This window comes from Poecilia reticulata, linkage group LG17 (assembly GCF_000633615.1).
Source record: "Poecilia reticulata strain Guanapo linkage group LG17, Guppy_female_1.0+MT, whole genome shotgun sequence".
Lineage (NCBI taxonomy): Eukaryota > Metazoa > Chordata > Actinopteri > Cyprinodontiformes > Poeciliidae > Poecilia > Poecilia reticulata.
The window spans coordinates 13,884,778-13,899,660 of NC_024347.1; the positions used below are offsets into that span (position 1 = coordinate 13,884,778).

The 14,883-nt window shown below is 39.3% G+C and overlaps 1 protein-coding gene across 1 annotated transcript in view; it reads right to left on the reverse strand.

Annotated features, from left to right (window-relative positions):
• The window catches only part of ephb1 (EPH receptor B1), a 171,313-nt gene that overhangs the window by 82,820 nt on the left and 73,610 nt on the right, over nt 1-14,883 (reverse strand). The window contains exon 3 of the mRNA XM_017309876.1: nt 8,590-9,271. Within this exon, the coding sequence (XP_017165365.1) occupies nt 8,590-9,271 (682 nt within the window). The remainder of the gene's footprint in view (nt 1-8,589; nt 9,272-14,883) is intronic.

Consider the following 14,883-nt stretch of genomic DNA (forward strand, 5'->3'; position numbering starts at 1 on the left):
CCAGATTTCAGTATTATATTTTTTTAATTGTAAAATAGAGTAATGGTCTTGCTATTACCAACTATAACACACWATGTTCACAGTTTCTTTGCTTTTTATGCATTCTCATTATTTACTTCACACATTCAATACTTCAACATTATTATASAGTACAACTAAGGTAATTTGTGGACTCATTGTTTTTGATTTCTTTGTATATGTGCATTACTTGTATCAGCTTGTAACAGCTAGAATACATTTAAAGTACATAGAAATATCAAACTGGAATAAACATYGACATGTTTAACACCTATTTYAGACCCACGTTGATCTTTGTTTAGTCAGATTCCTTGCATGTTGCTGTCAACTGTTTTGTTGTTTAGTTCCCTCTGCAGGTGTCAGGAGCAGGAGCCTTTTGGGACAAGCGTAATTACAATCCAATTCCCATTATCTCACTAGCCACATGTACCACAGGATAACCTTGACTAACTTATATATATTATAGCAAACCYTCCATGAAGGGAGAGGAGCTTTCTCTAGAATTGAAATGTGTCCTTCAAGACATGGCTGTTTTATTAGCAGGACATTGATGAGAAAATGAGTCAACAAAAAGGAGCAAAAGAAAAAAAGAAGCATGTTTGTACTTCCTACATGAAKATAKAAACCTGTGAAGAGGTTTACCATCTCTCCTCATTACAACCTGCGGAAACGTATCCCAAAGAAAGGAGAGACGAGAACAAGGATGGGGTGAAATGTAAAGAAATACCGGCAGATCTATCCGATCTAAAATTTTACTTTACAAGTAACTTCTGTGAAACTCCTAAMATTTTTAAAAGAGTTTTAGTTGTAATGTGTTTTATGTGTTTTAAATATGTGCAATCTTAATTCAAAAGCATCAAGTGAGCAATGCGCTAAATGGGAGTCAAGGCCGGTGAAAGGGAACCCCTCGCAATGAAAGGCTTTTGTTTTGTTCTAGCAAAGGTTCACGTAGGCAATTTATGCAGGGCTCCAGCCATCTGGTGAATGTTTGGGGTCCTTTGTCTCGCTGTGCACTGTCCTGTTTCCGGACGACCTTAAAACCCCAGAGCCCACCCCGGAGTGGGAACGAGAGAGAAGAGTCTAACATTGTACCACGAGGAATAAGTCTTAAGCAAGTAAAGAGAAAAGACAGGGGTTTGGCTAAATAGACTGGAGGAGATGTCAGGTCAAAGTGGTGTCTCTTAGAAAAAAGAAAAGTGCTGTGACTGAAGAGAAGGCAAAGTGAGAAATGACAAGAGGAGGCTTGGAAAAAATACACAGCCTGAAAGCGGCTAAAGGTCTGTGAACAAGACATAAATTGAAAAGAAATACTCGGAGAGGAAAGAATAATAGGAGCAGGACTATGTGCCCCTCCTCAGGGGATAAGAACAGTCCTGTTTGTGGTAGGTATGTCTTTTATGTGTGAACAAAATCTCTTGATTCCCTTTGCATCATTAGAGACTGTCAGTGCAGTGAGAGCAGTGCATCTATGTTTGGGGTCATTATAAACACTCTCTAGGCCTTGAATTCAAAGAGTTTTTGTTTGGGTCATGCTCTTTCACCACCGCTCTCCACCCCCCCCCACCTCCCAATTCACCCTATTGAGAACCATGGAAACAAGAAGTCTTTCACCCTCTTCTTTTCGTCTAGCCTTTCCCTGTCTCTTGCTTTTTACTGCTCCATTTTGTCCCCATCACGCTGGTCCTGGCTGCCGTAAGACTAATAGGAACAGGAAGAGTCAGATGCTTACTTAATTGGGCTTCAAGGTGACTTAGTGGATGCTAGTGTGTGTGTTTTGTTGTGTAATGCAGACTACACATGGATGCCTCCCTGCAAATGAAGCAAACTCAGTGAAACAGAAGTAGACAAGGCTAAATGGGCTGGAATTAGCTCTAATAGGTAGTGGGGTCTTTGAGGGTCCTACCCTGTCAGATCCTTTGCACTCTGATGAGATGTACAAATAAGTAATAAAAACCTAATTGGAGGAGAAATTGCAGAAGAAAAAAAAGTTGTAGACAAACTTTGAAGCAAAAATAAATGAAAGTCTGCTGTGGGGATTTAATGTTTGCTTGTGTTTTTTGGATTTAAAAGCATTATCTTTTTCTGTGGGATTCGTTTTAAGTGGAGAAGAAAAAAAAACAACAACAGCTGATAGATGTTCATGAGCATGAACYAAATAGGAGTGTATTWAAAGATTTATATGGTTTTATGCTAGGGTTAAAAATGTTTTAAAAATGCAGACACAGAGAAAGTAATATTTTTGTGTGTGTGTGCGTGTGTGCGTGTGTGTGCGTGTGTGTGTGCAACATGATTGCAGTCATTAGACAGGAGTAAGGCATTCATGATGAATCGGCACTTAGTCCAGGGATGCGCACTTGTTCAATGGGCTGTGAATCTCCTACTGCCACTGTCGCCCTGCAGAATGTTAAATAAAGTTATTTGAATATTTGTAATATTAATGCACCCACACGTCAAAAGCCCACTGGAGTCTAACCGTGAGGAAAAAAAATACACAAGGGAGGATTCATATTGCTTTSTGGGTCTATAGTACGGCTCGGATGAGGGATTATGTAAATACCCAACTATATAAACCCATAATCATGGATATAGCATTGAATGGATGGACTATCAAAGAATACAGTGGTGGGCTGACGGAAAATTTAATGGAAAAACTGTGAGATTAGATAGTACAGTATATATTTTTAACATATAAATAGTTCACATTTATTTTAAGAAATCAGTGGCAGTAAGAATCGTCTTTCTTTTTTGGAGGTCTAAAAGGTGATGGGAGTGAAACGCTGGCTCTCATTCCATCCTAATCAATTGCAGACCTTTATCTAACTCAATTTTCTTATCTAAAATTATTGAGAGAAGTTGCTAATCGATTGTCTGAGCGTTTAGACTTTAATATCTTGTCTGAAGACATTCAGTGAACTTTTTTAACTCTTTACTTCGAAGAGACAGAACTTAATTAATGGCACCGATTGTGCTCTCGTGGACCCAAAAAGGCACTTCTGTCCATACTTGTATTGTTAGGTCTCAGTGCASCATTTAATGCAGTTAATCACAGTATTATTTTAAAGAGTTTTAAATATATTGTAAGGATCAAGGGAGCAGTGCCATATTTGCCCGACAGTTTCCAGTTTGTGCAGTAGAGTTATTTATGAAGTACCACCAATTATCTTTGCTTTTTAAGTATGATCATATCTTTTTTTTATCATTCAAAACATATGAGCATACAATTTAACTTTAAGTGTAGGATGTTTTTATTTTCCCTCTCAGACATTGAGCTGCATTTACTTAAAATACTGCTCTAACACTTAAAAAAATATTGGTTTCTTTTTAGGTTCTGCTCCTCTTTATAACATCTTTCTGTTTAGATTGATACCCCTATCAAAACTATCATGCTGCTTTGATTTCTTCTGCCTCAACTTTTTTCAGAGGAGATGAAACTTACATTCTCATGTATGTTTTTTTTTCTTCTGCCTGATAACAGTTTTAAAATGAAAGACTGTGATCTTGACATGCCTTTTGGGTGTGGCTGCTGCATTCAAAGAGTACAAGGCTTATCTCCACGGAGATGAGGCTTGACCAGGAGTAAGAGGATCCAAATAGACTGAACTGAATTTAATTCACTTCCAAACTGCCATGTCATGCCAAAAAAATATTCTTCTTAGGTTAACACAGGAACCAAAAACAAGTTTTAAGAATGAGAAACAATGAAAAAAAAACTTGTTTTGGGTGTGTCCCTGACAGCATAACACCTCTGATTCAAAGTAACTGATTCTCTGATCTAAATCATCTTCTTGGTGATTCAAGCAGAAAATAAAATAAAATWWAAAAAATCTAAAACACACAAGGGAGGATCCCAGAACTGGACTGGTAAACACTTTTGCAGAGAACCATACATTAAACTTCAAACTATGTATACTGAAGTATGGTAGTTTATAGGTTCAAGGAAAATTAAGCCCCCCACAGTAAAAAGTGCTAAGACTATATTAAACGGAGCACTAACCTTTAAATCGTTTTGCTGTATCAATTAGGTCTTATCTTAGTGTTCAGAAATGTGTATCAAATTATGTCACCATTGAGATCTAAAAAATGTAAATAATTGCCCTATCTTGGAATTTAATGAGTGATTTAAGGAAGCAAGAGATCATTAAAATGATCAATGATTACATGAGCAGATCATATAAAGTAAACACAGTCAATGCGATTCGATCAATCACCCAGTCAGACCCCACAGCAGCAATTACAAAAAGCCTTAATCAAACCCATTACCATCAGCAACTCTGAAGTGCTTGACTTGAACATGACACATGCACTCAAGGCAAGCTTTGCAGTGGCGAAGGTGGCAGGGTGCTGTTGGGGGTGTCTCTGCTCGATTTAACAGAGAGGTGATAAAATATTTAGCAGATTGCTTACATTGCTGAAGGGGGGGGAGAGAGAGCAAGGGGAAGGCTGAGGCAGAAAAGAGAAGGGCATACCCAAATGGCTTGTGTGGGAGCTGGGGAGCTGGTAATGAGGGTGGCATGCTGGCACCATTGTTGCACGGCACAACATCGCGACATGGCCTCTGTGCCTAGCTGACAGCAGGTACCACAAATACCCATCACACTAAATGTCACTAATTAATACATGAAAAAAAGTGCAATCAGGTACCAACATGTGTTTTCGTACTACACTGACAAAGGACATGCATATTTAAGAAGGACAGAAGGCATGTTTCCCTTAACATTTGCCTTTTTCTTATGAATATAAAGATCTATAAGACAMTGCATCTTTATTAGGCATTAAATGTATTCCTCTTTTACAGTCTAATTGTGTCATTGTTCGTTTAGACAGTTATTTCACTAGTAACTGGTAAATTTTATATTTTTTCAGCAAGTTAGTGTTTTCACACACTCAACAGTAACAGAGTTATCTTTATCCTTTTGGGAAAAAATAAAAAAATAAATAAATAAATAAACTTTTCCCTAGTGAACTGTTGCTAAAGATACACATTAAATTGTGTGCGGCTTATATTGTGTGTTGGACCTTGTATGGATCAGATGTGCTGTTTTTATGCGCTTTGCACATATGGCCCATGGCATGGCATATTTGTGTAGGTCAGGAACTGACCGTCAGGTTACGCGGTGTGACGTGACTGTTTCTGTACATTGTGGCCATGTTGCCTGTATTTGTGTGGGTCAGGTTCATTTTGCTGATCTTGTGCATGATGTGCACTCGGCATGTGGTTCTGTGCAGGTGGGTCAGGTGCGGTGATGTTTTTTTTGTGCGTACCCTCCGATAATATCCCGCAGGCATCCCTGGCCTCACACACACTTCCTCAGACTCTCTTTTGTTGTTTCTCTCAATAACACTTTCGTCTCGCTCTTGAGCTTGTGCTGTCTTCATCACRCAACCGTCCAGCCTTTTGAAACCCATTGGCAGAAACCCGTATTTTAGCCGCATCGCAGTGTTCAAAGCCTGTGGAATAAAGCAACGGCTTGTATAGTAAATTGTGGTACAAATACTTCAAAATACTGTAACAAATCGCTTGATTGACACTGGTCAAAAGATATCTGAGCTCTCTAGAACTGCAGTGTCTTTTTGTGTTCAAAGCGATCTACAGCACCCTCAGACAGCTCTGTGAAATCTGCATATTTTAGATGTAATCCATTGGATTTCTGTGTGTAAATTTTGTTCATTTGATAATAACTAGAGAAAAACAATCCTGCATTAACTTAGTGGTACTAAACAAAGCAATCTGAGTGCTTGATTTTCAGTCTGTATTGCTGTAGAATTGACCTGATGAATTGTCCAGGGTGTACCTGACCTCTCAGCCACTAAAAGCGCCAGCAATGGATGGATAGATGGATGAATATATGCTCATTTTTGCATTTATACCAAAGAGAAAGAAACGGGTAAAGCACTCGGCACACCCACAACAGTTGACTGGTGTCCCTCAGTACTCCACTTGCTGAAGTATTTTTATGATACATTTTTAATAATTGATTACAAGTCCATAAACATACTGCAGAGTGTAAGATGGGAGTGACTGCTGTTGCTGGAGGGGTACTCTCAGCAGGATGAGGCTGAAACAGACTCCATGCAAATCTCCAGAGAGCAAGATGGTTATGAGTGACAAAGACGGGCAGACCACTCTTCAGTTTAAATGTATATTGTTTTTATTGCACACTTGCTATGTGGAAGTTGTAGTTTGTTTTTTTTTTTATTAGGATTTTAGTCAGGTTAGAATAAAACTATAGCAGTGCAGTAATAACTCCCCCAATCTCCACATAGGGAATATGTTGTTTTTTTTCTATCTATCATGGTGCTTAATAGAACAATAAATCTATTGTCTATATCCTAGCAGGGTAGTGGGGGTGTGGTTGCCTTTCTAAAGCAGTCATTGGGCGAGAGGCAGGGTACTTACTGGACAGGTCACCAGTCCATTACAGGGCAACTTATAGACAGACATAAACAGCTACCCACGCACACATTTATACCCAAGGGACAAACCAATTAACCTTGTCATGGTTTTGGACCATGGTAGTAAGCTTGAGTAGCCAGTGAGAAACAACACCTTCAGAGGCAGAACATGCAATATCTGTGCAGAAATACCCCAGGCTCAGATTCAAACCTGGGCCCTTTTGGCTGCGAGGCAACAATATAGGCGGAACAAAATCAACTCGCTCTGTGAATGCAGCAAAACATCAGATGGTCTATGGATATCAAAGAGATTTTGGAGCTCTAAATATGCTGGGGCAACTTTATCTGTACACACATGTTTGCATTATACAGCAAAAGCTCCAAAATGAAAAGCCACAGCAATGTTTTAGCAAACAAACCTAATCTGTGGTTTTCTGTTATTTAAAAGGTTTAGGAAAAACAATACTGAATCGGAAAAATAAAAAGGAAATTGCCAAGAATAAATATATTCTACATATATAAATTATTTTTTACTACAAAATTTCTGATTTAAATAACTTCATCGTGGCAATGCATAAAGCTTACTCTCTATATAAAGAGCCACTCAAGACAGTATGAGGGGTTATTCTGCTTAGGAAACAAAATAATTCTGGAAGGATACAGTGGACACAGTCACACACCATGTGCTTTGTAGATATGTGGCATTCTTATATCTGTTTATTGATCACAGCAGATGGGCGTCAATCAATCTTATCTGGGCTCCACATACTCTCCAACTGACATCCCGAGGCAGGCCAAACCAATACTGCAAGCCCCAAGCCACCCATATAATCGCCAGACACCTTGAGCAAATTTTCTGTTTGGATGTGAGTGTGTTGAAATAACAAGGTGCACAGTCTGGAGGTGCAATGGAGGGCACATACAAAAAAACTCCTCACCAACAACTTGACAACATGAGCCAAAAACCCACATTAATCTTCACCTGGGATTCCAGTTATTATCTATTCCTTGTAACTTCGTTTTCACACACTTTGCTGAGGCAGATTCAAAGCTCGCACCATCTGTGAAGTAGGTTGCACAAAAAGGCTGACATTCGTTAAAGATTAGGATGTAGTGCTAATGTGAGTTTTAGTAAAGTGGAGGTAGATGCACTAAAGGGAGAAAGAACAGCACATCATATGCAGCCAAACAGATTTAACAAAATCTACTCAGCCTTTCCAGTGATGTGGAAAATTTGTCATCCAAGGTACACCCATGTGGATATATAGAGAAAATCAAAGTCGGGTTCTATCACGCATAATTAAGAAGAAACAACTAGAAAGAAAATGGCAATTATTTCACATGCAATGCATTGTAAATGTATTCGTTGTATTGTAACTAATTCTGTTTTGTTACAACTATAACCTTTAGTGTGGTTAGTTTGGACAGACCAACACAAAATAGCTCATAATTGAGAAATGGAAGACAAAGTGCTAAAGGTATTCCACATTTTCATCACTTATTTTCCACATATAAAGTTATAAAAGTGAGGCATGCATTTGGAAGTAAACCTCATCTACCCTGAACATCTGCTTCCACATGTTTGCTATGGAACAAACGTGTTCCATAGCATGTTTGTCGTTTGCTTATAGTCAACAACGAATGACTTCTTACGTCTTTCTTCCAGCCACCCTTCAATAAACACCAGATTTGAAGAGTGCATGACTAACAGTTGTCCTGTCAAAAGATTCGCCCACGTTAGGTATGTATTTTTGACTTTCTTTTCACTGTTTTACAAAGGCTAACTGTCATACTCTTTCTATTTTCAGAGATTAAACATTGCTTTATGAGCTGTTCAAACCCTGCTTCCTGACTGTCATCTGTTTTATATCTGACCTGTTTAATGCGTTTCTTGGTATTTGTGATGCTTTTTGTTCTCTGGCAAACCTCTGATGCCTTAACAGAAGATAATTGGTACTGAGATTAAATTACACTCAGGTGGACCTTACTAAATACACCAATTGGTTTCACCGGATTTTATCTCTGCATACAGGTGTAAAAGTGTTAGTATCCTTAATAAATATTTTGAAAATCGCCTGCCTATAACATGCACATGACTTGACAAAACATGAAAAAAATCTGAGTTTAAACACTTTTGCAAAGTACTGCAGGTTAATGAAGGCATGCACTTTTTCTTACCACGGCAAACATTGCCATTGTCAGGTTCAAACCCAGCCTTGCATGTGCAGCTACCAATAGGCACCATCCACTCTCCATCTCCGTTACAGTAGAGCTTTATCGGGACATCTACTTCTTCTGAGTTTGGGATGCAGATTCCTCTGGCAATGACCAGGGAGGTGCTTTCCGCCCCTGTCATGGTCTCTGGAAAGATTGCAAAGTTTTGGACCACACTCGGGCACTTCTTAAAAAACACCCTGACTGACAGCAGAGACATACAGGCGCCGTAGTCCTGAAAGGCCAGGTAGAAGCCGTTTTTCGACAGCGGGCCAAAGCTGCGCACCTCTGTGTTGACTTTCATTAGGCGCCCGCCAAAGTCCACCTGAGAAAAGCTTTCATCCGCGGCAATGGTGTCCACCTTGAGGTAGGGGGCCTCCATCCAGAAGGCTGTTCCTTTGGTGGCAATGACAGAATCAGTTTCATAGTAGTACAGATTAAACGTCTCCTTGCAGGAGCCGGGGACGTTTGGAATGGAGCTGCAGTCGCGAACTGTGAATCGTATCTCCACATAGATCCGCTGCGCACCACGGCGATCGATGAAGGTCGTGAGGAGCCAGTTGTTCTGGCTGGGCTCGAAGACATTGCACACTTGGTAGGTCCTTATGGTGTTAAGGTTTTCATCGTAGCCACTCACTTCCTCCCACTACAGAAAGAGAAAAAAGAGAGAGAATTGTACATGGCGGATTAGTAATCATTTACGATCGAGCCGTGATGTTTTCTTTTTCCCCAAATTCTTTCTGTTAATATTAGCTAAGCTGCAGAGAGTTTGTGCACATATCACTGCCTTCCCCCGAGGCACTAAATATGAATTTTCTGGCTAAATTAACAAAAATGCATTGGCCCACTGAGTCATGAGGCTTATTCATCCTTTGAGGATACGTGAACATCTCCTTTCCATGGAATAATAAACAACTGTCTGAGTGCGGTTACGGAAAAATGCCACTTCCTCGTCTTGTTCTCTAAATGCTCTCACAGCTGTAGAATATGTACTCCGATTGCATCAGCAATAACTGAGTAATTACCGTGGTTGCACTGCTATGTGCCATCTATGCTAAGTGATGCTGGGCACTGAGTTGATGCATTAAAACTACAGTGTGTAACAAATTTTAGATTATGCACTGCTGAATTACAATTAGACAGACAGTCTACATGGCAGCCAAGCGCCCATCTGATGGAGAGTCACTTGTGTGCAGACAGAGCTGAGATACGCTGTAGGCCATTTCTTGCAGGTGTGACCCAGAAAGTGTGCTGGATGAGCATCAGAAGGGCCTTAGGGAGTTAACTCAGTGCACCAAATCAAGATGAAAATACACCATTAATATTTGGCTGCAATCACTGAGAACTGGGAGGAGAAATGGCAAACAAAAAGAAACTTTCCTCAAGAGCTTGCATTTAGAAAAATGTACTAATACAGTAATTGGACACTGGCATAAAGGTTAATTGTGATCCAGTTGTTCCAAATGGAGATTTACTGCGTGAACTTTTAAAAATAAATGTGTCGGATGAAAACAGACACAGGCGTATTCGACTTATACAAACAAGTTGGTGGACCTGTCTTGTGACACAACAAAAAGTGAAACTGTCTCCGTAGAATACAAGGTCATGTTTGCAAATATTAAACATAAAGACCTTTGCAATAAACTGCTTTCCAGCTGCTATAGGCTTTTGAATATTATCTTGGCAGGAGGGCGACACATAAGGCCTTGAAAAGTACAAAATGTAACCATATTTAATATCGTTGCACAATTCAAGCACTGCTTTCAGTATTCTCACAGAATAATGTTAATGTTGTTTATCCATGAAAGAGAAACAAAAACCAACAACAGCCTCTTTCAAAACTATGAATTTATCAATTTATATCTACTGCCATCATATTTCATGAGTATGTGGCTTACATTTTTTATTTGAGTTGTTTTAAATTGCTATTATCAGCACCTCTTCTGTCCCTTTGTTTGCTAACCAGACTTAACCTTTTGCTAGAACTTGATGCTGATTTCTGACCTGAGAAATGTACACAGTAATATGACACTGAACATGAAGAAATAACACAAGGCCTTGAAAAGTACAGGAACATATAATCATCAATGTCTTTACACAACTGAAAAGCAAACAAAAGAAAAAAAAATCCAAAACCTTAGTTCACCATTGTTGATGTTAGCTTTTTACAGATTGATAAGTCACAGCTGAGACAGATAGATACAACCAGGGGCAAACATACTTTCAAATGTTTGTTTGAGAGAGATAACAGTGAAGTTTGGACATTATTTATCAGTTGGTGTTGTGCTGAATCTGGGGATAGATGTTTCAGACAGCAAAAATCATCTAAAATAACAGGCTGTTTTATATATGCACTTTCATAAGAGACCATTGACAAATTTGCCACTTTCTCGATCAAACTATGTTTGTGTCACTTTACAAAAGTATTTGAGCAGACAGTGCTGTCTATATCGACCCGCCTTATCAGCTGCAACTTTTCTGGTCGCCACATATACAGTATCTAAGATTGCCATTAGGGAGGTAAACATTTTGATCTTTTATGACAGACTGTCCAATGGCATCAAGATCGGTACATTAATGTGCTTTTGTAGGTGTGTCTAGCTCAACTCCTGCATCCACTGGGATAATTTAGAAAAGGACAAGGATGTACCATCTTCAGTGTTATTGCAAAAAGTGGCACAAAAAATCCAAAGATCTTATTCCATTCCTGGTGTTCGCTGATTTATTCAGTAGAGTGATGAGTTGTAGCTTATCAGTGTAACTCAGCACACATTCTTCTGCATATTAACATGCATGTTGCTCGTCTGTACCGGCAACAAATGTAAAAATAATCACGAGATTTTGATATTCAGTATTCATTAATATCCTCATTAACAGAACCTCTAAAACATAGAAATGATCTATTTAACACTTTTTGGGACTTTTCGTATGTTAGTTCACATCTTTCTTTAAAAAATCTATTCTTTATATTCTGCTAACATATAGCAGCTTGGTTAAAAGAACTGTTTCTTAAAAAAAATTCCCTCCCATGCCAAAGATACAAATACCTGTAGGAGAGGAGAAGTTAATGAGATCTACAGCGGAAGGAGTGGACCTCTAGTCAGTTCATGTTTCCTGTGTGCATACATCTCCTGGTGCTTCCTCCTTCCTCTGACCTTTAAAGCCCCACCTCCTCAATCAGGCTCAATAGAGCAGAGGAGAAATATCGGCTCTCTGCACGTAGCCCCAAAAACCAGTCAAGATCCAAAATCCTGCTCGATAACTCTATGAAATGGTGTGAAATGACTGGAACGGGATGGATGTGAACCATCCGATTTTAATATAGATGATGAAACTATTCGTTGCCAGCAACATATTCAGAGGAAAACAGGAAGGTTCAAACCAAGTGAGGGCATGTACAGGGTGGAGTGGGAAGATACATGATGAACAGTGAAACTGCTGACATGATAAATGAGTTTACAGAAATCTGAGGTGCAAATTAAAGCCTTTTTTCCTCAACGCAGCTCCCTCAGTGCCCACTTCACTTCGCTCTCCTCCCCCCTCTTCCGCTCTCTTCTCCCATCTCTGCTCTGTAATGACCATTCATCAGCATTACAGGAACCTGTCCCTTTCAGCACTGCCTGTTCATTAATACAGCCAGCCCTAGGCTCCTCTGCACCCGTCTGCTCCGGTCTAGGAGGGGGTCCTCACCGCCTCTCGTCTAGCCAAATGACCACCATATTTCACGCCAGAAAGGGGCCTGAGGCGTCTCCAATAATGCCCATCCACAATCTGTCTAGAAATTCATTGGCTCACGTAATAATGAAATAAATTTTTTTATTATTTTTTTTTATTTCCTACTCAGTAGATATTCAGTGTCACCACTGTGTCAAACACAAGTCAAACTATTACAGGAGCCCTGGTTATTTAGCAGATAACAGACTCTGTGACACACTTTCGCCTCATCCCTTTAGCGGTTTGCATTTCTACACTGTTTACACCAGTGTGCTGGAAGAGAGCGGTGTTTGTAATTTGATAGTTTACCGACAACATATTGATTTGCTGGGTCTTGTTTTGCTACAGAGAGCTTGAGGGTACCTGCCACATTTCTGCTTGTGTAGGTCCAAAACATTTGATTACTGAGGGTATTGACATTTTTCTGTGTTCTTCAGTGTCTGTGTAATTTCCTCGCCGCTAACGGATCTTCGTCGCATGCATTGAGAACACAGGGACAGTCTTCCAAAGAGCATGTCCTTGTCACAGCAGCGAATTTCTCTTTTATCGCTTTTTCCTCCAGTCCTTTACATTATTCAAACCAAATGTCTCTATCTGACATCTCTTTGACCCCTGAAAAGAGAGGGCATCATCATCTGTCACCTTAAAGGTAATGGAATTCTCTGATCCTTGCATCTAGTTTTCCCTTTAATAATTTGAGAATAAAACAGCTCAAAGTCTAAACTGTATATGTTTAGGCCATGCTTTAAAGACTACAGAATAGATTGATGCAGCCTGTATCAACATGTTTCTAAAGGAAAAGGTAATGAGAAATTATAGGGAAGGATGTATGAGCTTATGGAAAATGTTGAGAAGTTGGTATATTTTTTATTACAATTGGATGAGACAAATCAGATGAACATGGGGTTTGCAAAGTAAAGATATAAAAATGTAACTGAGCCTGGATCATTGGTATATCTCTGAGAAGTCCAGTGTTTGGTAATATGCCAAGGAACCATCTGCTTGGTCAGAGATCTCTACTATCGCTGATCAGGAGGTTAAAAGTGGTCAGACGTCCAGTCAAATTTGTTGAAGAAGGTTGTTTGTGGCAACAAAAACTATTGATTTTTCTTTTTCCAACTTGCCTAAGGACATTTGTTAGTGGAGACATGTGGATAAATCTGTGCACAGGCCCCTTACATCGTTATTTCACACGAGAAGCAGAGCATTTAAAACTCTTCAACTTAAGAAAGTTTGTCTTAATAGAGGATATTCTTTTGCCAAAGAACTGAGATTGTATGTGGACAAGTGAAGAAAATAATAGTTTGTTAGTGTGGACAAGTCCAAATATGCACAACATTTACTGTACTTTATCACCAATATTGAAACTGAACAGCAAACAGCTTTGCTGAGGAAACACCTGGCAAACACTTGACAGCCATTCTTTCCAAAAAGCTCATTTTGTAAGCCCAGTTAAAGTAATCACTGACTTTGCTCTAATAGCTCTGATTTAACAGATGCACAGGAGACACCTTTGCTCTGCCCCTGGCAGTTAAATGTGGGCCTTCTGTGTCTGTGTATGTGTGTCATTATAGCAGCACTCTTTTATAGGCATTAAGTAGCAAGGAGTTGCAAGAGCTATGAATTCACAGAGCACTTAATGTTGTGTTAATGACCAGTGACAGCTAGCTGAGCCGGAGAAGAGAGGGTGGAGTAATGCAGGAGACAGAGTCAGAAAAAATAAAAATAAAAACACAAGAAAAATGTGGCCAGGCATTTTCAGGAGTGTGTTACCCTCCCCACAGCCTCAGATCACTGTCTGCATTCACAAAAACACTCATCAAAAGGATTAATTGCCATTTCCATTAATGACTAAAACAACACAGTACAGCTTAGCACGTTTTATTCTAGCTCCAAAAGATTGCATCATTCGATGATGAGCTTGAGACAAGCATATTCCCAGTCACAGCTGGGTGAACTGACCGGTCAGAACAGAATATGCGCAAAACACCTATATGAAAAAATGAATCAGTGGGAAAGGCCATGGCAGAAACAGGACAAAGTCATTACTTTTGGAAATCTGAAATTAAATTTAAGAAAGGGTAAGCTTGGATCAGAATGTATGTACTGGGGTGTATTTCTTTTGACATGTTTGATTTTTGCAGATTGCTTTATCTACTAATTAAAATTTGGCCAGTTACACCGTTTTCCAAATTATAGAACCACCTGCTTAAAAACAAACAGCAGGAAAAAAAAATACAAAAACTGGAAAATTCACATTCAAAATTAATACTTCAAAATTATTCTACAGTGGTTGACATGTTCAAGTCAAATCCTGTTTGGAGAAATTGTGGAATACACCAAATTTGAGCTATTTGAGCACGTTTGACGCATCAACCTTGGGAGTTTGTTCTAATGTCAAACAATGTGGTGACATAACGATTGATGATTCTGCTGTCTAACAGAACAACCTGAAGGAGAATATCCGCTTGTAATCAGTTTAAATTGGGTTTTTCAGATGTAAAGGACACCAGTAAAGCTACTCATTTTTGATGGCCATAAAAA